The sequence below is a fragment of the Canis lupus genome, chromosome 18, assembly GCF_048164855.1.
Source record: "Canis lupus baileyi chromosome 18, mCanLup2.hap1, whole genome shotgun sequence".
Taxonomy (NCBI): Eukaryota; Metazoa; Chordata; class Mammalia; order Carnivora; family Canidae; genus Canis; species Canis lupus.
In genome coordinates this window covers 53107604-53133867 of record NC_132855.1, presented here as the reverse complement: position 1 = coordinate 53133867, position 26264 = coordinate 53107604, and the positions used below count along the sequence as shown (strand labels likewise).

The window sequence follows — 26264 nt, the reverse complement described above, 5'->3', positions numbered from 1 at the left end:
GATACTTTATCACCACCCACTATTATTCATGCTGGTCTGGCCTTAATGTTGTGCTAAGAGTTGACCCATAGGGGCCAAATTATTTCTATGGGCAAATACACTTCCATTGCTTCTCAGCTTCTCCTAGGAAAAACAGTAGAAACAGACTTACCAATATACTCTTCTAGGTCAATGAAACCATCGGCATTCTTATCTATATCCTCCATTGTTTCCTAGGCAGAAGAAAATAAGAAGAGACTATTAAAGTTAGTATCTAGATGAAATTTAGGCAATAATTTATCATTAAAACACATACATACACATATATGTGTGGGTATGATTAAACCACAGGAAATTGCTTAGGGCACCTGGGTGCTCAGCTCGTTAAGCATCTGTCTTTGGCCCAGGTCCTGGGATCTAGCTCCGTGTAGAGCTCACTGCTGGGGTGGGGTGGTCATGCTTCTCCCTCTCCCTCGGCCCCTCCCCCTCCACGGTTTGTGTTTTCTCTCTCAAATAAATAAATCATTATTTTTTATTTTTTAAAAAGGATTTCATTTATTTATTCATAAAAGACAGAGAGAGAGAGAGAGAGAGAGGCAGAGACACAGGCAGTGGGAGAAGCAAGCTCCATGCAGGAAGCCCAATGTGGGACTCGATCCTGGGACTCCAGGAACATGCTCTGAGCCAAAGGCAGATGCTCAACCACTGAGCCACCCAGCCGTCCCAATAAATAAATCTTTTATATATGTATGTATGTATGTATGTATATATATATATATAAAATAAGCCATAGGAAATTGCTGTTTTTCTAGCTAAAAAATGGTAAAACATTACTTATTTTTTATGCTTCAACCCAAAATAACTATGAACCCTCTTGGAGGAACACTAGCACTGTTCAATGACCTATCCCATCAAGCCCACAATGATACGGAATAGCCCCAGTCATGCTGAAGTCATTCTAACGGGAGATGTGACAAATAGGTCAATAGCTATAGTCTGTATTTCATGTTTACAAAACTATAAAGCTTATAGTTTATGTCTTATTGGTAACTGCCTCCTGTGAGAATTCTTTAAGTATTACTATTAGTGCCTGATAACTGGTTATGGAATATTTTTAAAAATAGGATTTTCCTGGGGTGCCTGGCTGGCTCAGTCGGTAGAGCATGTGACTCTACCTAGGGGTTATGAATTCAAGCCCTATGCTGGGGCTTAGAGCTTACTTAAAAATAAAAGCAAATCATTCTTCCAGATACAAAGTAAAGGCTAAAGAGGAAAGACAGTGGAAGTAACAAAAAGAAACTGAGTTTCTGTTGAGAATTATCACTCTTCACCAACCTGTACTACTATATCTTTCATGTAGTCATATTCCTCAGGGTGCAGGAAAGCTGTAAATTCCTCCTTTGTGGCAATGAGGTCTCCATCCTTGTCTGCCATTTTAAACCTCCGCTCATCTCTAACCATCATTTGTTTATAGTTAAATCCATCATCAGGGTCTGGATCATCTAGAAAACAAAACATTTACGTCAAATCTTAAGACTTCCACAAAACATGAAAATGTGTGGGCTGAGGAATCAATTTCCAAGATGAACCAAGTAAAGAAGAAATAAGCTGATTACAAAGGTAAAATTTTAACGGTGTGAAAACATTCAGTTTTCATAATCAAAATCAGGTGCAAATTAAATGTAAATGTTTGCCATTCCACATGGAACCCTGACTCCTTAGCTATGTAACCTATTACGTGATGCTTTGCTATTTTTGAAGTTAAGGTTATGAGGGTTCAAGCTTTCTGGTTATATTTGAGAGGCAGTGCTAACATCATACTATCTGGGTTTGAATCCTACCACTTTTTAGCTGTGTGACTGTGGGCAAGTAACTGTGCTTCAATCTATTCATCTGTAAAATGAAGATAACAGTGGTGCCTATTGCGCAGGACTGTGGAATGAGCGAATAAATCTAAGTGCTTAGAATAGTGCCTGGCATATAGTGGGCATTCAACAAATGTTAGCTATTGCTGTTTTTATTAAACATTAGGCTCCTGAGGCACCTGGATGGCTCAGTCAGTTAAACATCTGCCTTCGGCCCTGGTTGTGATCCAAGAGTCTTGGGATGGAGCCCCACATCGGGCTCCCTGCTCAGTGGGGAGACCACTTCTCCTTTTGCCTCTGCCGCTCTCCCCCTGCTATGTTCTCACTCACTCTCTCAAATAAATAAAATCTTAAAAAAAATAAACATTAGGCTCCCATTGAGAAGCTAGATACTAAAGGCCCCCTCCCCTATCTCATATTAAGCACACTTTGATTCAAGCAACAGAATATTACCCTTTGAAAGGTCACACTTTTGTTTTTTTTCAGTGAACTCAGATCTACTGTAAGTTACAGGTACTGTCTGCCACTCTTATCATCTCCCCCACCCCCGGAAGATTTATGGAAGATTCTAGAATGCAAAACTAATCTACAGTTACAGAAAATAGGTCACGGGTCCCCTAAGAATAGGGGGAAGGAGAGCAGAATTACAGAAGGACATGAGGAAACCTTTTGGGGTGATGGATACATTTATTTATCTTGATTGTAGTAATGGGTTCACTGGTATATATCTATGGCAAAACTCATCAATTGTTCATTTGAAATATGTGCGATGTACTGTATGTCAATTATACCTTAATAAAGCTGTTACAAAAAATAAGCACTAGATTACAACCAAATTGAAGTTGGACCTACCCATCTGCTAGGATGTTGAACTACATAAGGAGTAGTTATTTAGTCTCTATATAAGAATCTAGAAGAATGAAATTCAGCTTAAGTTGAGAAAATGTGGAGTTATCTGTAGTAAAAAAACCCAAAACAAATGAACAACAAAAAAAAGTCTTTTCAATCTGCTGTGTGGACCAAAAGATAACATGTGAAGATATTATGAAATGTAAAAGACACCACCACATTAAAGCTAAGAAACAATCTTTCCTAGAACATACTGATCAAATAAAAAAAGATATGGCATTAGTTTTATAAAAAGGCCCACAGGGCCCCTTTAGCAATAACATCACATTGATTTTTGATACTGTAGTTCAATCTTTCCATACTTTAAGCACTGTTGGGAAAACAAAAAGTACTGTTCTATTTTCAGAGTTGGGTAGTTTGAAGCTTTATTCTTTGTTGAGTGTCAAAATTCTGTAAGACAGCTTATTGAATCATACTCAAAATCATAACAGGTTGGAGATGGGAGAATTTAAGGAAAATACACTTTTCTAAGATACTGAGTCATCTCTTCTAAACAAAGTTTCAGCACTAACTACATAACAAAAAAATAAGATAACAGAAGACAACTTACATATTAAGACTAGATTCTTAACTAAGAGCCCTCCTCTCTGCCTTAAGGTAAAATGTGGTGGCTACAATCCAGTAGCCTGATACATGCACATATATGAGGATGAAAAAGGAAGATAACTTTATTTTTAACAACTAAACTCATGTGTCTGCTGTCATTACTGATCGCCAGATCTATCCTAAGTACCAGTTTACTGTGCTATCCAGCCTACACAGTTTTGATAGGCTCTTATCTAATTTTGCTAGAATGGATCTTAGTATTTATCTGACTTGTGGTAGAGACAGTGTTAACTTTCTTTTTGTGGAAAGCAGATTCATTAAGACAGATTTTAATTAAAAGCTAAGATGATTTATACCTGAGCTCAAAAATTCAATCAAGAATGTACTCTCAGCTCACAAAAAACCCCTTAGCACTTCTGTAAGCCACCTTACTGCCCCAGCAATATCCACCCACATGCCTCAAGGGAAAGGTGCCTTATAAAGATATTTCCTCTCTAGTGAGTGCTTCAGCTTATTCAGCCTCAGTAGAAATACCCATTACATTGAATCATTTGACCAAGACAGCAAAAGAGCTCTCAACAGCTTTTTATGCGCATAATCATACAAAGGGTTTAAGATTCATTCTGGGTAGCAAGTGAGCGTCTAGGTCTGAATAGAGATTTATTATCATATCATTTTGTTTAGATCACCAAGAACTTACCCTTCACTCTATTTTTATAAGTCCAAATAAATCAGGAGGGTGTTGGCTCTGAGCCAGAAAGCAAGAAGCACGGGTGCCTCTCCATCTGCACTGACTTTTTAATACACAGGTTCTTAATTGGGTGAAGGATATGTTTGGTTCTTGGCTAAGTGTCAAGCATGAACAGAGATTGCCACTTTAGTCTAAGGAATGAGAACAAGCCCAATACAGAAATAAAAGTCTCTTCACTAGAAATGCATGCAGTCCTGTAATTAACACAGACAGCTGGCTATCCAGTGGGAGAAACAGACCATTATACACTCACTGCTTATTAACCAGTGGTGGAGAATGCCTCCTTTAACCCAGAAATTTGCCTAATTTCCAGGATAAAAATGCAAGAAGTAACATTTAATATACATCTTATTTCAAATTGTAACCACATAGGGGAATCTCACTAACAAAAACATCCTAAGTCATCAACTCAGTAAGATCGCCACCTAGCATTCAGCAACAGGCAAGTGTAATACAGAAAAGAAAATTACTAACAGGTGGCCCAAGCACACAAACTACCAAATCCACAGAAAGCAATCAAAGTCATATTTATTTGCCTTGAAGCATTTGCATAGCAGGCTGATAAACTCATGTGCCAGAGAAAACAAATGGGAAATTTTCATTTCTAAACTTCATAGGCAGATATACTAAAATAGTTAAATTTTATCAAGAAAAGCTATTATACTTGATATTTACTTCATTAAGGAAAGAGGAATTTTCCTATTCTCACCAGTTATAAGGAATCTAATTTGGTTTGAATTTCAGGTCCAATATTTAAAAATTTTTTTTAATTCAAATTCAATTTAGTTAACATGTAGTATATCATTACTTTCAGAGTAGCATTTAGTGATTCATCAGTTGCATATAAAACACCCATCATGTCCAATACTTTAATGTGACCATGTCAAGAGACATTTTAAGGTCTCCTGCTTTGCATTATTGAAATAATGTAGCCTTTTAGATGATATCTACTCCATGGTCTCTGAGGGATCACAGAAAGAAAAAATTGGTAAAATAATATCTGAATTGCTAAAGATGTATAAGATGCCAGACCTTAGAAAACCAAATTAAATACTTAATATATACATTTAAAGTTAATTTAAAAAAAAAGAAATCAGTTCAGAATTGGACTATTTATTTATTTATTTATTGGACTATTTAAAATAAGCACAATTTCCTCCTTTCACTGTGTGACCCATTTGTTTCTTTGACTCAAGACCATGGTCTCTATCAGGCTGACATCTTGCCCCTTACCCAGGTAAGTGCCATAAGTCACGTTTCTGTACTCATCCCAGGAGATTAAGCCGTCTTGATTCATATCAAACTCGTGCCATTGGTTTTCAACATTGTCATATATGTATTTCTTCTGGGCGTGCTTAATCCAGGATTTCAGCTCCCCCTCCGTCACAAACCCATCTTTATCCACGTCTATTTTATCTACAATCATTCTACAAGACAAAACAGTTACGTTTCAAGGTGCCAGCTCCACAAGGCTTTTTCCCCCAGATAGTAGGGACCTACCTAAAACGTAGCCGTAGGTGGCATTTTTATACTCCTCCCAGGAAACGAGGCCGTCCTCATTGAGGTCATGCCCCTTCCACTGTCGCTCTACATCCTCGTAAATCCAGCGCTTTTGTGCAAATTTAATCCAGTCTTTGAGTTCATCCACAGTGACAAACCCGTCCTTGTCGCCATCTATTTTACTTACAATTTTTCTGTAGAAAATGCAGAGAAATCCAGCAAGAGGTTAAAAGGACACAAGGCTCTAGACTTAGCCAGGTGTGTGCTGTAGCCAGAAGTGTTGCCCAGCGCTAAAGCACGGACATAAAAGAAGTCTCCAAAAAAAAACAAAACAAAACAAAAAAAAAACAACAACAACAAAAAAAAACCTTCCAGACAGGCAACTGAAAATATTTCTCATAAATGGCCTGTTACTGATCTGAAATGAGCCTTCCAGATAAGGCAAGCAGAGTTCATAGTCGGTGCACTCACATGCAAACCCAATCTCATCCCTTTAGGGGCAGGTTATAGCCAGTGGTCATAATTCAGGAGTGAATATCCATTCCTATCTGGATTCTTCATTCTTTGCATCAAATAACATGCAAATCTTTATGTTTTTCTTTATTGCTTTTGAGAGAATCTCAATTTCTTGGTAAATAATCACAATCACTGATATGATTTTCTAAAAAATCAAAAATTTACACTAGAATTTTAAAAAATCAGTTGCTTTTTAAAAAGGTAACACTTTTGTTAAAAATATAAAAATACAAAGACAGTTCTGGGATCACTTACACCTCAAGTCAAGATTTAAAAACAGAAGCCAAAAAACCAAAACACACACACACACATACATATACCCCCAAACCAAAAAGACCCAACCCCTCCCCCCATAAGCCCCCCCAAGCCCCCCACAGTGACACAAAGGCAGGACAGATGCATGTTTATTCTAAAAAATAGCTAGCAGCTAATTATACATTATGTTGAATTGGACTTTCACATATAACCACAAAGAAAGAGAACTCTGAGGAAATGATGGATAAGAATGTCTGCCCCTAACATACATGAGCTTAGAAGAATGTTAGTAAGTTGAGAGGGTGAGGATATAGATGATAAAGCAAAACTATAAAACTAAAGAATCAATATACTTCATCCTTCATCCTGGAGCTTTTCTTCCAGGTTTGCCATCTCAAGTTTAACTTAAGAATTTTGAAATATGTGCATGATATGAAAACCCCTAAAGATGCCACCACTCTAACTTATAGAGACACAGACAACCTATGTAAAGTCACCCAATTAAGTAGCCCAGTTTGGAATGGGAACTTCAAATCAAAATGTCTACGAGATCTGAAATCTTGGCATACTCCTATCCTCTACTATTTGCAGAATTGAAAGAAGTCTGTCACTTGGTAGCAAAGATTGTCTTTTCCCAGTTTGCATTCATTTCATGAATACAACACTGGAAAGTGATTAAAAATCACAGAGTACTTTAAAAAAAAAAAATCACAGAGTACTCCTGACACTATGAAAAGAGATTCACTTTGATATTGGTATGTTGTTAGCCTTAACTGTCTAGTATTTACTTAAACTCTGTAATGTAACAAGCATTTTCCTTCAAGGAATGTGTAATCGTCTAGCTTTTACTCTAAAATGTTAATAGAAAAAGTAAAGCAGTAAGAAGCTCTCTCTTAAATATCTTCCTCTATCTATATGGACAGAAGACGATTTTTTTGCAACTTTAACCCTTGAGAGTCTAAAAAGTTTTTAACACATTGATTCCTACCAGTATTAAAAACTTCTGCATTATCTATAATGGAGCCCATTTTATGTCCAAATGGTACTACCAATAGTGCCACTGTACCATTAAGAAAAAAAGGGTAAGGTATTGGAATGTCTCCTGTTCTCAAATGAAAATTTTAAACTATTATAAATAGCCTAAAAAGAAGGATCACTCAAATAAAGAGACCTATGACTATTCAAGATGGGGTTTTGTTAATGAAGTTGGCTGAACGCTACTCTATGTATTTCAACAGAAATATCTCAAATGCTTTAACCCAGAGGGTGGTAAACTTTTTCTGCAAAGGGATAGATAGCAAATATCTTTTATTTTGTTGGCCACATATGGTTTGTCACATATCTCTATATTTTATTTTTTTTAAAGATTTAATTTATTTATTCATGATAGACAGAGAGAGAGAGAGAGGCAGAGAGACACAGGCAGAGGGAGAAGCAGACTCCATGCAGGGAGCCTGGCGTGGGACTCGATCCCGGGTCTCCAGGATTGCACCCTGGGCCAAAGGCAGGCACTAAACCACTGCATCACCCAGGGATCCCGTATCTCTATATTTTAATAGTCATTTAAAAATATGAAATATGGGATGCCTGGGTGGCTCAGTGGTTGAGCGCGCCTTCAGCCCAGGGCATGATCCCAGAGACCCAAGATCGAGTCCCACATCAGGCTCCCTTCATGGAGCCTGCTTCTCCCTCTGCCTATGTCTCTGCCTCTCTCTCTGTGTCTCTCATGAATAAATAAATAAAATCTTAAAAAAAAAAACAAAAACAAAAAACTTATATATGTATAAAAGCCACTCTTATCTTGCTGGCGATCCAGCCTATAGGGAGCTATGAAAGCACACTAGAAGCAGGTATGTCCTATTTTAGGCACTAAGCTCTAAACTCTGATCTTTAAAGCCTGTGCAAATTTATGAAGCTAATGGTGTTGTTTTCCTGCGACCCTGAAGAACTCTACAGATGTAGTTATGATGCCACCAAATAAGCATTTATTTCAGGATAGACACAACGTACTTAGCGGACCTTATGTTATTTCTCCTAAGAGATAAGACATGCTTCTACATTTCAAAAGTCAGAAAGCAAATCCTTTGTTGTTGTTGTTTTTTCATGAACCTGGGTAAGTAGGCTCCAGGAGGATTCACAATATTCCTGAAATTTTCAGCATGCAAAATTTTATATATAGTCATATGTGCACTTTTCTGAGGAAGACTTCTTTGCTTTCCTTAGACTCTCAAAGAGGTTGGCCTATGCCCTAAAAAAGGATGATGAACTGCTCTAGTTCATTTCTTAAACAAATACACCAACGGTGAAAACTGTTTAATATTAAGGACCACCACCTTAAAACAAATAAACTTCATCTGAAGGACACATAAATGAAAAGTATACTTAAGACTTCTTCGGGTGGGAGGGGAAGAATACACACATAAGAAAAAATGTTCTATTTGTCAACATTCTTAAGAAAAAGGGAAAACTACATTAAAATTAAATGTTTTAGATATTACTAAAGATTTAAAAATAGTAGTGAATTTTTACAACTACAGGTGTAAACAATGATCTTTTTCCTAATCACTTGCCTTCTATATAAATGGAAAATTCAGAGGGTGGGCCAAATCTGTTGTTCCCAACCTCTGGTGTGCAGTCCCCTACCAAAACAATGTTTAGAAATGCCACAGCAGGGACGCCTGGGTGGCTTAGCGGTTGAGCGTCGCCTTTGGCTCAGGGCGTGATCTCAGAGTCCTGGGATAGAGATCCATGTCAGGCTCTCTGCATGGAGCCTGCTTCTCCTCCCTCTTCCTGTGTCTCTGCCTCTCTCTCTGTGTCTCTCATGAATAAATAAATAAATCCTTAAAAAAAAAAAAAAGAAAGAAATGCCATAGCAAATAAGCTTTAAAAAAAATCAGGGATCCCTGGGTGGCTCAGTGGTTTGGCGCCTGCCTTTGGCCCAGGGCGCGATCCTGGAGTCCCGGGATCGAGTCCCGCGTTGGGCTCCCTGCATGGAGTCTGCTTCTCCCTCTGCCTGTGTCTCTGTCTCTCTCTATGTCTATCATGAATAAATAAATAAAATCTTAAAAAAAAAATCACTTGGTATCCTTGTTTCCAATAGCAGTACATCACCCTATTTCTCCTTATCTCCAAAATTTAGAAGAAAATAGTACTTGTTCACACATTCTATGAAAAACATTTTAACTATCTTACTCTAAACAAATCTGAAGTCTGCTCATGTGTTGAACTTTTGCTATTTAATGACAAAAAGGAACATTCTCTCTACTGAAAACTGCTAGCAGAGCTATTCCACTACCTGCACAGAGCCAGAATGTACTGACACCAAGTCTAAAGGCCCTTCATTATTTAAGAGTAATTCTGTGAAGAGCCATGTGAGACCCAAATGGGGGTCGGACATACACATTAATAGGTAGGAGTCAAAGACGGAGAACACCCTCATGCATCCCTATTTTTAGCCCAAGTGTTAGCACAGTTATAAGGTTAAAATTAAAAGTGAGCATGGTCTCTTAAAGTTAGAAAAGCAACCTAAGAGAAGACTGACTCTATGTGCCTTCAGGTGTTTGAAGATAGTTTCTCATCCACATAGCAAAATCTTGTATTTCTGTCAGTGTTTCAGAATAAAATATTGTACCCTTCAATTAACAGATAATCTAATGAAAGGATAAGATAAACTTATTCTGAAGTATCACCCAAAACAAACTCTATAATGTCTTCTAATCATAGTACTATCCACGATGGCAAAATACTTTTGGAAGTTCTTACGTGGCACAACTTTCCAAACAAATCTCTTTAATATAGTTCAGGAAATTATACCAATGGTGCTCATTAAGGAGGAAATGTTCACTAAATTAACTTGCACTTCCTCAAAGAGCAAGGCTTTGGAAGAGCCAAAAAAGACATTCTTAGATCCTCAGAAATCCACCAAATCAACTCACTAGGTAAAAAAGATGCCTGCTGAGAGCCACAGAATCCAACTTTGGACCAGCTGTTATTAAAAACAGCAACTCATACTCTGACATTAAACCTATCACTTATTATAATCTAAAAGGCAAGGCTGGTTTGCTTGCTTTTGTTTTTGTAATTAAGGAAATATCTGAGAATGAAAACAAGGTAAAAGACATTCTCAGAAATCATCAACTTTACAGAAATTAGCCCAGGGGTTTCATTTACTTAAAGGCTTGGCTTGGGGAACAATGAATAGGTCGCAGATTGTATGTAAAAATTAAAAGCATCAGGGCCGAGAAACCCTCCATTTAACATTCCTTTGAAAATAAGATGCAATTCAATCTGGGTCCTGTAGCATTTGGTACTTTTATGCAAAAATGACTTTGCTTTGTAGAATGAGGTAAAACTGTTACTCAGTGGAGAAATGTATGAAAGCAAGCAATTAATTTTAGTGGTAGCAATTCTGGTTAGTTTTCAGGTGTAGTTCAAAACAGCTTTACTGTGTGGCCAAGCCAAAAGAGAAAAAAAAAAGAATGAGCTGATTTTTATAAAGAAATGTTATTAGTTTAGCCCCCTGAGAGTTGGCACCTTACCCAAGCCTTTCCTTGCTTTCTTCTGGTGTCAGCTGATCAAAGGTCTTTGCTTCTTCTGCACCCAAGAAGGCATCATGGTCATAATCAAAACTCTGAGCATCATTGTGAACTTTGTCGCTAAGCTGAGGCTCATGGTGTACACGGTCCTTCTTTTCTGTGGGCTTGCTCAAGGCAAAGGCTGTGCACAGGGACAGGCACATAAGAAATTGTCGCAGGTCCATGATAATCAGATCTTAAAGAAAAACAGAAGTTAGTTAATTCAGGAAGCCATGTGCTTTGTAATTAATTAAATAAGAAACTAAAAGCTCATAACCAATTTTTTTTGGCTTACAACCAATTTGATACTAAACCAAACATTATTATTTAATCCATAAAATAAGAATGGTAAAATATCAGACTTCCCAATTTTCACCAGTTTAAATTCAGATCTACTGACTCCAAATAACTATTTTTTGTACTATATCAGGGGTCTGGCCTTTAAACCTGGATGATTAGGATCACCTAAGAACCCTTAAAAAATGTCTCCTACTGAATTAGAATCTCTAAATTGAATGAATATATCTAAAGTTTTATTTTTTAAAGATTTTATTTATTTATTCCTGAGAGACACAGAGAAGCAGAGACACGGAGAAGCAGGCTCTATGCAGGGAGCCCGATGTGGGACTCGATCCTACGACTACAGGATCACGCCCTGAGCCAAAGGCAGCCGCTCAACAACTGAGCCACCCAGTTGTCCCTGATCTAAAGTTTTAAATGCTTCTCAGGTGATTCTGATGATCATTAGATTAGGAACCATGAAATATTTGAGATTACTTGTCCTTATATACAGCACCAAGTTGTCTCCCATACCCATGCTCAACCTCAAATCACCTTCAAAGATCAAACCATTCAGATGGTACAGCGATGGAGAACAACTGGCTTTAGCATTCCTTATACTGTGTTTCCCAAACTTGCCCAGGCATTAGGACTGCTTGGAGTACTGTTCAAAAGCACAGATCCTCAGGTCCTACTCCATACCTTCAGAATCTTGATAGTCACAGTTGACTCTAATGAACATGCACAAGGCTGGAACACTTTATCAAAAAATGTTGACCAAAAAATTGCAGACAAGCTGCAGAATGGTAACTTGTTTAGCACACTCTACAAATGTCCCACAGTATTGTCTAGAGAAGTTACAGTCTTAGAGAAAAAAAATAAAAGTAAAAATTATGGGGAAAGATTTTTCCAACTTTCATATTTTAACTAATCTTTCACCAGAAGAACATGAATTCTGAATGCCTTTCCCCTACAGTGAGAGTCAGTTTTTGTAAATTCAGTTATCTCTTACTCATTTCCACTGGAAACCAATGGCTCCCCTAACTGGATAGGCAGGTGGTTATTAGGCATGAGGCTTGCTGTTGTGGTTACATTGTGTTTCCCAAAAAGATACACTGAAGTCCTAAACCCTGTACCCATGAATGTGACCTTATTTGGAAATAGGATCTTTGCAGATGTAATTAAGTTAAAATGAGGTCATTTTGGATTAGGGTAGGCTCTAATCCAATGACTGATATCCTTATGAAAGAAGGAAATTTAGACACACAGAGAATAGAATGCCAAGTTATGAAGAGGCAGAGATTGGAATGATGCATCTGCAAGTCAAGGAATGTCCAGGATTCCTGGCAACTGCAGAGGCTAAGAAGAGGGAAGGAAGGATCCTCCCCTAGAGCCTTCAGACAGAGCATGGCTCTGCCAACACGATTTCTAATTTCTAGCCTCTAAAACTATGAGAGAATATCTGACCTTTTAAGCCACCCAGGTTGTGGTAATTTGTTACAGCAGCCCAAGGAAACTAAGGCTCATGCAACACACAAAAGATAAATATGTTACTTTACCCTAATTTGCAGATTAAACTAGCTAGACTTTCCTTCCTCAGGATGTCTTTAGTGGAACCATCTAGTCCAAGGGCTCACAATTTATATGTAAATATTTTTAAAAACATGAAAATTCTTTCAGCCTAACTCCTAACTTAGTGGTTCTCAACCTAGACTGCATGCACCCTAGAATCACCCAAAACTTTTTTTTTTTTAATTTTTATTTATTTATGATAGTCACATACAGAGAGAGAGAGAGAGGCAGAGACACAGGCAGAGGGAGAAGCAGGCTCCATGCACCGGGAGCCCGACGTGGGATTCGATCCCGGGTCTCCAGGATCGCGCCCTGGGCCAAAGGCAGGCGCTAAACCGCTGCGCCACCCAGGGATCCCTCACCCAAAACTTTTAAGAAAATATGATCACTAAGTCTCACCGCTACCTATTAATATTTTGAAAAGGCAACCAGGTTGTGAACCACTATTTTAACTAATCTCTCAAATAGCATAGTAATATCTTAAGAAATCTGATCTGAAAGTATACTTCAAAGAAACTGCATTTATCTGATCCTGCCTCAAAGTTTTTGAAACCTGGAATGAATTGTTCCAGGGAAAAAAGAAATTAAATATGCCACTACATTAGACAAATTTTATTTTTTTATTTTTTACTTTTTAAAAGATTTTATTTATTTATTTATTCATGAGAGGTACAGAGAAAGAGAGAGGCAGACACAGGCAGGGGGAGAAGCAGGCCCCATGCTGGGAACCCAACATGGGACTCGATTCCAGGTCTACAGAATCACACCCTGAGCTGAAGGCGGCACTAAACCGCTGAGCCACCCGGGCTGCCCCAGATTAGACATATTTTAATGTATGTTTTTCTTGTAACCCTCAAGAAAGCACAACCTGAGGCCTCCATGAATAACTTTCAGGTTGCATAGAAGGACACTGTATTCAATACCTGGGAAAGCAGCACAGTGGGGAAGGGAGAGAAGGCCCTAAAACAACAGAGGATTCATCATTAGAAAGTAGAAAGTATTCTAAATAGGACAGCCCCAAGAAGTCCAACAGAATGCCGCTAAGGAGATGACGGGAGGCAGTCACTCCTGGAATGCCCATTCTCCAAAAAAAGGTACTCTTACTTGAACGGTTGGTGAGACTGATGAAAACCCCTAAGCAATGTGAAAGCCAGACCAAGAGACTCTTAGAGAAACGGGAAGAAGGTGGTCCTTTTCTTAAGCTGTTCCCACCAATGTTAGAACTCAGCTATGCTTCTGAAAGTTAATCAGCATCCTGTTTCATGCTATCTCACCCAAATGCCCAAATTTGTATACAAAGACACTTGTACAAAGATATTCAATGATAGTTTATAATGATTAAAAAAATAGAAAACTAAACCAGAGAACTAGTAAATACATATTAAATCTATATTATGGGACAATACAAAAGATTAAAAAGAATGAGGTGGATCTATCTACAGTGAAACGGAGAATTCACGATGACATGTTAAGGGAACAACAAAAAAAGCAAGTTGCAAAACAATGTCAATTTAAAACCCAAACCAAACAACCTCTCCGATTATTTATATTTGTATAATATAGAACACATATGCATGAAAATGGCATGGAAGGATAAGCATCTATCTGTAAACAGTGGTATCTCCCCAGGCTCAAGGGAGAAGAGGTGGGGTGGTGAGGCTGGTGTGAACTTTAATATTGTACTTTGTTGTCTATATTTTGTAAATGAATACACAGTGTATTGCCTGTATTACTTTTTTTTTTTTTTAGATTTTTAAAAAAGTTTATTTTTTATGAGACACAGAGAGAGGCAGAGGCACAGGCAGAGGGAGAAGCAGGCTACCTGCATGGAGCCTGATGCAGGACTTGATCCCAGGACCCTGGGATCACGACCTGAGCCAAAGGCAAACGCTGAACCACTGAGCCACCTAGGTGCCCTGCAAATAAAACACTTTCAAGCCATTTCTCCAGATTGAAAAAGGAGACTGAACCCCCCCCCCACTATTTTTAAGTCATAAACTTTTTAAAATAAAACATGCTGCTCTAGAATAACACTTCAGCTTACCCTTCAATAATTCAACTGATCAATCAAATCAATGGAACAAAAGAGAAAATTAGAGATTTAGTGGCTCTCTTTAAGTGCCAAAATGAGTATGCCTTTATTTAAGGGCAAAATAAAGCTTCCATCTCAAACTACAAATAGTTCTTTAAACCAACAAAACTCTTTAGAGATAAGGAACAAATTTCTGTTGTTGATATTTTGTAATATATCCAAACGATTTCTATATACTGTTAGAGGTTTATAAAATCAAGTAAAATCAAGTCACTGCAACAGAAGATTTTCCTTATGCCTATTAATAAGGGAACTTCACTTTTAGGAAAATTTTATAAATAATTAATTATATCCTCAGAATAAAATACCCCAACAACTCTTGCAAATCTCAAATGTGACAATATGAATAAATGCGTAAGCCCATTACCAGGTCTGGAAAAGATACTGTACAAAGTTTTTATACATGAAATATATGGAAATGTAACACCGATTCACTGAGATTTAGAGGCAAAACTACATTTAAATTTGAGGCCTAAGATCTTGATAACAAGATAACAAGGGTAAGAGATAAGAGAATTCCAGAGTAAAAGTCAAGAGCTTTATCATCTATCGTTCCCTTTTTCTTTCTCTTTGAATTAACCTTCCAATCCCATGCCTCTAAAGGCTTCTTCCCCCATTTTGTCAATCAATACTTCTCAGGTTTCCACAATCCAAAATCAGTTCTTTCCCACACCTCACTATCCATTCAAGGTTGCCCTTCCCTTTCCTTCACCAGCAAGAGTGTCTAGGCTGCTATCTGTGTCTCCTCACCACCTACTGCCACCCTGAAATCTAGCTGCTTACCACTGATGAAACTGCCCTTTAAAAAAAAAAAAAAAAAGATTTTATTTATTTATTCATGAGAGACACACAGAGAGAGGCAGAGACATAGGCAGAGGGAGAAGCAGGCTCCCTGCAGGGAGCCAATTGTGGGACTCCATCCCAGGACCTCAGGATCCTGTCCCGAGCCAAAGGCAGCTGCTCAACCACTGAGCCCCACTAAACTGTTTCTTAAAAAGGTGCCCCACTAAACTGCTTCTTAAAAAGGTCATCAGGGGGAGGGGAAAAATAAAATAAAAAGGTCATCAAGGATCACTTGATAGACAAAGTCAATGGTCCTACCTTCCACTCTCTGCAGTGGGCAATAAAAAACCCTGCACTTTAACTTTTAAAAAAAAATATATATATATGCTTTGTGCCCACATATAATATACTAACTCCTGGCTATTAGAAACTTTCACAAAGGCCTCTTGTTCTATGAATACAGACACCAAAAAACAAAACAAAACAAAAAAAACAAAATGTACTAGATTTATCTAAATCCATACAATACATAAAAATGTTCAAGTAGAAACAAAGGCTATTCCCCAAGACAAAGGATATTTTATGTGGGAAGATGTGAGAACAGTACAAAACAACTTTTCACACAGGTATTTGAAGAACTACATTAGTGCAGTTATTTCTGAAGCATCTTTCTCTTTTTAACCAAACTGAAATCAAATGATAGAAAACTAAACGGCTCTTCTCTTTCTCCTTCCCTCTTCATTATAACTACACATCAATGGATAATAGAGTATCAGGAAAACATAAATGAAGAACTTAGTTGTATGAAAGCTCACCATGTGATCTAGAAAGTAAACGAATGGTTGTGCAAAAAGCATCTCCTCATCTCCTATTTATCAAATGGCCTGTAATTTCTTCTAAAATTCTGTCTCTAGGCAGCCCCGGTGGCGCAGCGGTTTAGCGCCGCCTGCAGCCCAGGTCGTGATCCTGGAGACCCTGGATCGGAGTCCCACGTCAGGCTCCCTGCATAGAGCCTGCTTCTCCCTCTGCCTGTGTCTCTGCCTCTCTCTCTCTCTCTGCGTCTCTATGAATAAATAATTAAAATCTTTAAAAATATATAAATAAAATAAAATAAAATTCTGTCTCTCCCTCACCAAGGGTAACATCTAATAATTTTTCTTAAAAAAATAAAATCTAGGGGTGCCTGAGTGGCTCAGTCGGTTAAGCATCTGCCTTCCTCTCAGGTCATGATCTAGCATCACGTCCCCACGTGATAGATAAATATGTCTATCTAGCTCCCTGCTCACTGAAGAGTCTGCTTCTCCTTCTCCTTCTCCCTCTGCCCCTGCAGGCAAGTGCCTGGGCGCTCTCTCCCCTTTCAAATAAGTAAATAAAATCTTTAAAAAAAAAAAAAAATCTAGACCTGTACTGTTCAGGACAGTAGGTGTGAGTCACCTGTGGCTGTTAAGTACTTGAACTGTGGCTAGTGTAAATTAAGATGTGACATAAGTGTTATACTTTATATAGAAAGAATGGCATTTCTTATGTACTGGGTTAAATTATTAAAATTAATCTGTTAAAATTTCAGGTGAAAATGTATTTATATGTAACATATACTTTATTTCTACTGGATAGTGCCATGTTAGAGACACAAACTAAAAAAAAAATTTTTTTTAAGGGATCCCTGGGTGGCGCAGCGGTTTGGCGCCTGCCTTTGGCCCAGGGCACGATCCTGGAGACCCGGGATCGAGTCCCACATCGGGCTCCCGGTGCATGGAGCCTGCTTCTCCCTCTGCCTGTGTCTCTGCCTCTCTCTCTCTCTCTGTGACTATCATGAATAAATAAATAAGGCAGGATCACACCCTGGGCGGAAGGGAGGTGCTCAACCACTGAGCCACTCAGGCATCCCTAGAGACACAAACTAAATAGAACAGGGTAAGATATAAAGTAACTATCATCCTTTTGAAGTATGTCATCCATAATATCCTCTGCAAAGTTATTTTCATGAATTGCTTGTTAATTTATAAGGAGAAAAGATTAATAGCATACGCTTGAGTCTCCTTCAATAACAAAGATTAGCCTTAAGAATCTGTTTATTAAAAAAAAAAAAAAATCTGTTTATTGGGCAGCCCGGGTGGCTTAGCGGTTTAGCGCCGCCTTCAGCCCAGGGTGTGATCCTGGAGACCCAGGATCGAGTCCCATGTCAGGCTCGCCGCATGGAGCTTGCCTCTCCTTATGCCTGTGTCTGTGCCCCGCCCCCCATGAATAAATAAATACAATCTTTAAAAATAAAAAATAATTTAAAAAGAATGTTTATTTTATCCATTCACAAATTTCCTTAAAAGCTCTAAATTCTTGCCATTTCCCTCCCTTCCCTCTAGTCATTGGTCACGGAACACTTAAATTGTTTCAGGGGAAATTTAGATGTCTGGATTAAATGCAACTTCTCAAGAACATTAGCACTGAGTGATCCCACAGGTATTCTGGTTGACCAAAGACCCATTGCTCAAAGTTAACAAGTGGGAGAAACGGGTGTGGTGGTAAAATTCCAGTTCTCTGAGCTGGATATTCAGCAAAAAAGGGCAATCCACTATAATGCAGCAAAAACAGGATCTACGTGTCTACTTCAACTGTGGGTTGGATAGCAGCTTAAGTATCCTAAGGCCTACGTTATGAAATCTAAACATTTAGAGCTATCTAGTTATCTGACATTCTTCATTTACAACTTTAACTTTAGTCTAAGTACCACCAATGGATTATCACATTAAAGGAATAATGTCATCCTTCACGATCTGATACAAGTTATGATAATGACAAACCATTTATTCAATGTTTCTCTAGTGGCAAGGCAAATCATTAACACATTCTAATTATATTTGTGGTACTGAGAGCACACATTTTTTAGACAGTTGAGAATAGAAAAAACTGCAAAATTTAGCCACAGAAGAACTTTGAGAATGATAAACTACTACTCAGGCTTCATTAGTTCTATAACCAAAGCAACCCAGTATAAAATTTAAATTTTTCTGGGGATCCCTGGGAGGTTCAGCGGTTTAGTGCCCGCCTTCGGGCCAGGGCGTGATCCTGGGGTCCCGGGATTGAGCTCCGCATCGGGCTCCGCATGGAGCTTGCTTCTCCCTCTGCCTGTGTCTCTGCCTCTCCCTCTGTGTCTCTCGTGAATAAGTAAATAAGGTCTTAAAAAAAATTAAAAATTTCTGGCTACGGAGTGAAAAAAATTAAGAAAAAAGTTCTAAAAATTCTAGGAGAAAAAAGTTTCCTTTGGGGCTGATGAAACCTTAAAACATAGTTAACTGCCATGGGAATGCTTTGCAGAATGTAGGGACAGGAGCTTTGTTTTCTAGTTGCAATTTTGTAGTGTATGTTTAACACACATAAAGTCCTTGAGAATTTGATAGTTATTTTAGTTCAACCTCCCTTCAGTGCCAAATGTCTATAAATAATTTTAAAGTCCTAGATGAAAAGACCTATCTATTATGATTACTCCATCTGGAAGTAATCCGTATCCATTCCTCTAAACTTTTATAAAACTTGTTTGTACCACTCCACAATAATGATCTTAGGCTACTTTAAGTTGTCTCCTTAGCTCCCCTACAGATACAACATTTTTTAAAAGGCAGGACTCTCATCTAATATAAATTAATATCTTTCTACAGTCCCTAATACAATGTCTTGCATTTTTTATATACCAATACATTTTACTTGATTGGTTGGACAGCACTTGGCAGCAATGCAGTTCCTGCCTGCTACCCAACCCCCAATTCCCTTTACCAGATCTGGCCATCAGGCAGCAACAGGCAACGTGTTATTTCAGCTGTTTTAACTCTAATACATAAATTACAACATCAACAACACCCATATTTCAGAGTTCACAAAGGATCTCGGATGCTATGGTCCAGCCTCTCCAATGGCTATCCCTAGCTATACCTCTGTCCTTCCGACATCCCTGGCACATCTATGTTATAGAAAATTTGTGTTGATATTTATTACTGACCTCCTATACTGGTGCAATATATAGAAAATGCCACCAATAAGTGTATCTTGTGATGAACGGAAACAATTATATTGAGAGTGATGAAGAGTTGATTTCAAAGCTGTAACTGGGTACCACTCATTCAAGCATATGCAGTTCATCTTTATCAATCAGTTCATAGTCCTCCCAGTTGCAATTCTCAAAAAAATCCTACTGGAGACCCCTAAATCACTGTGAAACTCAGATTAGACCTAGGCAACTCATCCTCTATCCACAAGTCCAATTTGCAGGTTTGTACTGTAAATCTGTACTATACAACTTAAAGTCTTCAGCAATGGCCAACGTTTGTTATTTGGTTAACTAAATTTGCTGAATGAGGTCAGACATGCATTTGTCTTGTGTCTTCCACTCTAGGGCAAAAAATAACTTATCAGTGATTACACCTTTCCTACTCCCCCTATGAAACCATCATTAGAAGCAATCTTATTCCCAATTCATTAACGTTGACCTTATAGTACATGCTGCCAGGAAGTGAATGCAATTCAATTCTGAGAGACATTATTCTGGGAACTTATACACTTAGGAATTGAGATCAAGGGCCCTACAACTTTAGGAGGAGACCTAATCAACTTTGGCTTGGTGCAAAAGCTTTTTTCAAAACTACCAACCACCTACCAAGCGCTTAATCAGGGCAGCTGTAGGAATTTACCTTTCAATACAGCATGCCAAAAATCAGAACTAGGGTCCAGCGCTAGAAACAGGAAAAAAAAAAAAAAAAAAAAAAGTAAAATACAATTCCCCAATAAAGCTTTACAAACTATTTCCCGTCGCTGACAAGTATGTAGCCAAACATGGAAGCTCAAAGCAGTCGGCCTTTTAAAATTACACAAAGTGTTTTTTTTTTTTTTTTTTTTTTAATCACCTAAGTGTCTTCCCGCTTTCTCCCCGCCCCGTTTCTACACCCTCAAAGTCAGCGAATACGACTGTTTTGGCAGACGAAGCCTACGCTCGGGATGTGGCCTTGGGGCTGGGCTGGAGGACACAGGTAGGCCAGTTTAGTGGGAGGTGGCAGATTACGGTTACAATAACGCTACCCCACCGCCCTCCGACCTTCGGTAGGCAAACGAGGGATTCGGCGAGAGACGGGGCCCCGGGACCGAAGACGTGGCAAGTCAGCCACAAAACAGCACCCCCCCACCCAGGAGGCCAAACCGGGAGCCGCAGTTCGCCGAGACCCAGCCCCCCTCCCCCCAGCGCGCGGCCGAGCGCGGGCGGCGGCCTTCCACTCAGACCGCGCGCCGAGGGCCCGGGGGTCGCAAGCAGGTTCAGGGCCGTGTCCCCGCGTTAGCACAAACAGGGGCCCCAAACGGAGGGGATCCACGCCGCGTGGGAAGCGAGGGTTGAGGACAAAAAGAAAGCGTAAAAGGGCGAGGCTGCAGAGGGACGGAGGACCGCGGTACCTACCTCTCCTCCTAGCGCCCACGGCCCAGGAACCCACTGCCGCCGCTCACCCACCGGCTCGGCTCACGCGCGCAAGCCCCGCCTAACCGGAAGCAGCTTCGCGACCCGCCCCCAGCCGCCTCACCGGCGGCCTCCCGACCAATCACCAACGAACCCGCCGCTGGCGTACAGCTTTTCCGGACATTCATTGGCCCTACAGTCGCGGAACCGGGATTGGCTGGAAAGCGCCACGTCCCCGCGAGCGCGCCGAGTGCGTGGACCGGATTCCCGCCCAGCCCCGGTCCCGGCCTGTGGGGTTGGCGGGCCCCGGCCCGCGCCTCAGGGCGGCGTGTGGGCGCGGCTGCCCGGCGGCCACGTCCCGCTGCACAGCGCGTGACGCGGCCGCCACAGCGCTTCTTGGATTACCCGCTAGTTATGCTCATGCCCACGAACACACAGGGCCGAATTACTGCCCCGGCATCAGCTTCTTTCCCTTGGGCGCTATCGCCCCGATGGAGACTGCCGGAGGCTCTTTACTCGTTGGCTCCAGTGTATCTTTGAGCTTTACCTCCCACCACTCCCTCCGCATGTCCTGGGCTCTGGCCATTACCACCGCGGTGTTTGCTAACAGCCTGCCCTTTCACATCTCTTTTATCTGTCTTCATCAAGTGACCTCCTCTGCCTGGGCTAAGTGCATTTTCCTGATTCTCTGCCTTATGGATGCCAAGAATAGTCCCGCTTCAGTCCCAGTCAACTTTAGAAGTCTTTCCTGACCCTACTAGGCATAATAATAATTCTTTTATTTGCCTTCCTAACTTCAATCTTCAATGCGCTGTGCCAAATTTTGCTATAGAAAGCCTTTTCTCCACATGTCCTCCTCTAGGCTAAGCTCTAGGCTAGAGATCTGCCTTATTCGTCTCTTTATGTAACAGCTGACCTTGCTGTCCAGTTCAGAGTAAATGCTTAACCCTGTTAAGTGAACCGAGTGGGTGGAGCCAATTGCATGTCCCTGATTTAAGAGGAATACGGGAAATGTTTCACTTACTCATTTTCAGGTCATGAAATTCAAAGAAACATGAAATGAGGACTACTATGTTTGCAACACAAATGGAACATAAACTACTATCTTCTTAGCACACAAAAGCCTCGATTCTTTAATATCCGGTTCAGATGTAAGTGATATGCTGATGAAAGAGTTAAATACAAAGCCATTTAATGCACTTTTAAGTGCCAAGATGAAAGGTTGAGGATGAATGCTGTGGAAATTCAGACAAAGGAGTGACAGTGACCCTTGGTGCTAGCCTGAGAGGTCTTCCTAAGAAAGTGTGACTCAGACTGGACTAAGGAATTCCTGAATGCAATTATTCAGCAACAGCAGTAACAGGAACAAAAGCAAGTAGGAGTCAGAGAGGGGGGGTAAATTCTTAGGCCAGGTAGGGGATGAGGGAGGTAAAAAAAAGAAAAAAAAAAAAGTAGAGGGGGCATGAATAAAAAGCAGAGATATGTTTCTCTAAATAATACAAAGTCTTAATCTGAGGAGCTTGAGCTGAAGGCAGTGGGAATTGTGAATCTTTTTTCTGAAGGTTTCTAAACTTGCATCTATGTGGGTGGTACAATGAAATTGAAGGAGGTTCTTTCTAGGAGGAACATCTCCCAATAGGGATTAACTATAAAATAGACTACATCAGGAAGTATTTTCAAAACTTTAAAAAGTGCCTCTTTGAAGTCAAGCTCTGTGCCAGGTGCTGATAAACCCACAATGAATAGGACATGGTCCTCACCCTCAAGGAACTATAGCTCAGTGGGAGAGCCACCCATCTTGAAAGTGTCCTAGAGGAAGCTGGATAAAGTAGTGCGACTCTGCCAAAGATGTGGCCCTCCAACCCTGAGATTCCCTGTGGTTAAGGGCTTGGACTGGGCAGAGCAAGGAAAATGAAAAAAAAACAAAAACAAAAACAAAAACCTCTTATATATAAGAGAAAAATTTAAAACATAAAGTGAAAATAACAAGTCCTGGACTTAGTGATTACTCACATGAAAGAAATGAAGGAGCTCTCAAAAACTTAAAGTTTTAATCATAGGAAACTGAGAGAATTAACTAAATGGGTGTAAGAAAAGGGGAATGAGTTCAAGATATGGAAAGTCTAAAAGGAGTCAATAGGGGCATCTGGGTGGCTCAGTCGGTTATGCATCTGCCCTTGGCTTAGGTTATGATCTCAGGGTCCTGGGATCAAGCCCCAAGTGGGGAATCCCTGCTCAGGGAGGAGTCTGCTTCTCCCTCTCCCTCTGCCCTCCCCCCTACTCATGCTTTCTTTCTCTCTCTCAAATAAATGAATAAAACCTTTAAAATAAAAATGAAAATAAAGAGAGTTAATGGGCTGGAGGAGATACTTAGAAGCATCATTGGACAAGGCAGCCATGAGAATAAGTGAGCTTTCTGAGGAGAGAAAAGCACATTATGCCTCAAGGGAGCCCCAGAGTTAGAAAGTAGGTGGTGGAGGAAGAGGACTTGAAGGGTGACACATGAGAAATGTCACCTTAGCTGCCCCCAAAGCCCATTAGTCCTGGATTCTGTCAGAGAAGTACTGAAGTACTGTTTATGGCAAGTATGTCAACCTCAAAAGGCTGATGTTCTTCAAGCATTCCCTACTCTGCCATATGGTACTACTGAACTCTACAAATAAATGTGCCAGACACTGTTTCCCATGTGCCAGACACTGTTCTAGGCATATGCCAGACAGCAATAAACACAATGGACCAAATTCTCTCATGGTGCTTTTATTCTGGTCTGTAGCCAATAGTCCAGATAAAAAAGCAAAACATATAGAATGTGAAGTAATGATGGGTACCAAGGAATAAAATAAGGCAGGGAAGGAGAGAAAAGAGTGCTGGGACTATCCAGAGTGATGCTGCCATCTTAGAGTGGCCAGGGAAGGCTTATAAAGAGGATGACATATAATGACATATAAGTGAACATCTGAAGGTAGTGAAGAACATATGGGGGTGGGGGTCGGGGGTGGGGGGTGGGAGAGAACAACAAGAAGAAAGGCCCTGACCTGAAGCATGCTTGGAATGTTTGAGAAGCAGCAGGGAACCCATGTGGCTGGACTGTGGTAATTGAGGAGAGTAGAGAAAATGAGGTCAGAGAGGAGGTAGCAGAGATTTCTGCAAGGAGCAAAGGAACAGCATGTAGAGCCTTTAGACTATTGTAAGGACTTTCGCTTTTACTATGACTGAGAAGACATGGAAGAGACTGGCTATTTACCAGACTGTTTCCTCTTCCTTCTATGAACATAGCTAGACTACAGTTCTAGTTCAGGATGGGTAACTGAGCCCTGGCCAAAGGAAAAATAGCAGAAATGTCTACTACTTCTAGTACTTGCCTTACAAACTTGCCATGTGCCTTTGTTCAAGATCTTTCTCTTACTGTGGTAACCCTAGAACCCACGGTACATCACAAGATGGAAGGAGCCCAGGTTCCTGTTAAAAAAACTGTTCACTGAACAGAAACACCTTTTTTTTGGACTTTTTCTGAGAAATGAATTTCTATTGGCTATTTAATGCCACTGATGTATTGCGATTTATCTATTTCAGAGCTAGCTTTACTTTAATAAGATGGGAAGACATTGGAAGGTTTTGAGTGGAAAAGTGACATGATCTAAGATTTTTAAAGGGTTACATGTGACCAAAGAGGGTGAGATCAGAAACCACCCACCCATTTAGGAGGCTTTTGCAACAATCCAGGTGATGACAATCATGATGATGACTTGGTCCAGAGTGGTAGCAGTGTCAGATCCTGCATATATCTTGAAAGTAGTTTGAAAGGATTTCCTGGTGGGTTGGAAATGGGGAAGAGAGAAAGAGAGGAGTCAAGGATGACTCCAAAGTTTTGAGAAAGTAGAAAAATGGAACTGCCATTTACTAGGATAGAGATGACCTTGGGAGGAGCAGGTCTTGAGGGATAATACTGAAAGGTTAGTTTTGGACGTGTTGAGAGCCTATTAGATATTCAACTAGAAATGTCAAGTAGGCAGTTGGATATGTGTCTATGGAGTTCACAGTGTTCTGGACTAGAGATATAAATGTGGGAGTAATTGGTTTATGTGTGGTATGTAACCATGAGTTTTGATTTGGAGATGGTAGAGAGTATTGATGAGAATGAAAACTGAGAAGAAAAGTCAGTGGAGGAGGAAAGCCAGGAGAGTGTAGTACTCTAGAAGCCAAGTGAAGAAAGCATTTCCAGGAGAAAGGAGTAGTCACATATGTCGCGTGCTGGTAACAGTGAGATGAGAAATGATTAGCCATTGGGTTTAGCAATGTGGGGGATCAGCTTTGGTGGGGTGGTGGGTGCCAAAACATACCAGAGGGGTTCAGGAGAGAATAGGAAGCAAGATTGGAAACCTATTCAAGGAGTTTACTTCAAAAGGGTGGAGAAAAGAAAAAAAAGGGTGGAGAAAATTGGAGCAGAGATATAGCAGGGCCAAGAGAAGTTTTATTTTCTTCTATTTTTAAATGGAAGAAATTGGTTTAGGAGAAATACCAGTGTATTGCTGATGACAGGGGTCTAAGAGTGAGGAAAAAATTGATGTAGGAAAAAGGGGGAATTTCTGGAGCAATGTCCTTGGGTAGAAGAGATGGGATGGGATCTAGTACAAAAGGGGAAGAGTTGGACTTTGCTTAGAACTGAGACAGTTCTTCCATAGTAGCAAGGAGAGAAGGAGAGAAGGTAGATCTATGGGTCTCGATCCAGGTAAGTGGTGGACATGGTGGAGAGAGCTTGAAGTTTCCTTTCTGTTGCTGATGTTCTCAGTGAAAAAGGAAGCTGGGGTCATCAGCAGGCACTGGGGGTTTGAGGTGAGAGGAGGTGTGAAGCAGCCATTCAGCAGAGAGGACAGATGAGGTGGGCATAGTATGATCTCCAGGCTATATTGAGGACCCTCCTGAGGCTGGAGATTATGACTTTGAGATAAGACTGGGAAGTACATCACAGTTTTCTCCAGGCAAGTTTAGCAGCGTGATGCAGGCATTGGAGCTGGTGGAGAGTCGAACTTGGCCAAGTAAATAGAACCAAGTGGAAGAGACACAAAGGTGTTGAAGGTGCATGCGAGAGAATGATAATAATAATAACTGATCCTAGAATGTAGGCTGAAGGGGAGGGAAATGAGGACATGGGGAGAGTGAGGGACAGTGAAAAGACAGCAGGAACAATAGGTTGTGGGATTAGTGGGTGGAA

At 40.1% G+C, this 26264-nt stretch overlaps 1 protein-coding gene across 4 annotated transcripts in view; it reads right to left on the bottom strand.

Annotated features, from left to right (window-relative positions):
* Positions 1 to 21202, bottom strand: part of CALU (calumenin) — a 29129-nt gene extending 7927 nt beyond the window's left edge. Inside the window, exons 1-6 of one of the 4 annotated variants that reach the window (XM_072784498.1) lie at positions 21056 to 21112; positions 20301 to 20342; positions 10860 to 11091; positions 5551 to 5744; positions 1315 to 1481; positions 152 to 212 (exon numbers count right to left, since the gene is read on the bottom strand). In XM_072784498.1, the coding sequence (XP_072640599.1) occupies positions 152 to 212; positions 1315 to 1481; positions 5551 to 5744; positions 10860 to 11080 (643 nt within the window). In that variant the 5' untranslated portion in view covers positions 11081 to 11091; positions 20301 to 20342; positions 21056 to 21112. Of the gene's footprint in view, positions 1 to 151; positions 213 to 1314; positions 1482 to 5283; positions 5478 to 5550; positions 5745 to 10859; positions 11092 to 20300; positions 20343 to 21055 lie in introns of all 4 variants that reach the window. The other 3 variants (XM_072784499.1, XM_072784497.1, XM_072784496.1) reach the window with 3 other exon arrangements.
* Positions 21203 to 26264: the final 5062 nt, after the last annotated feature.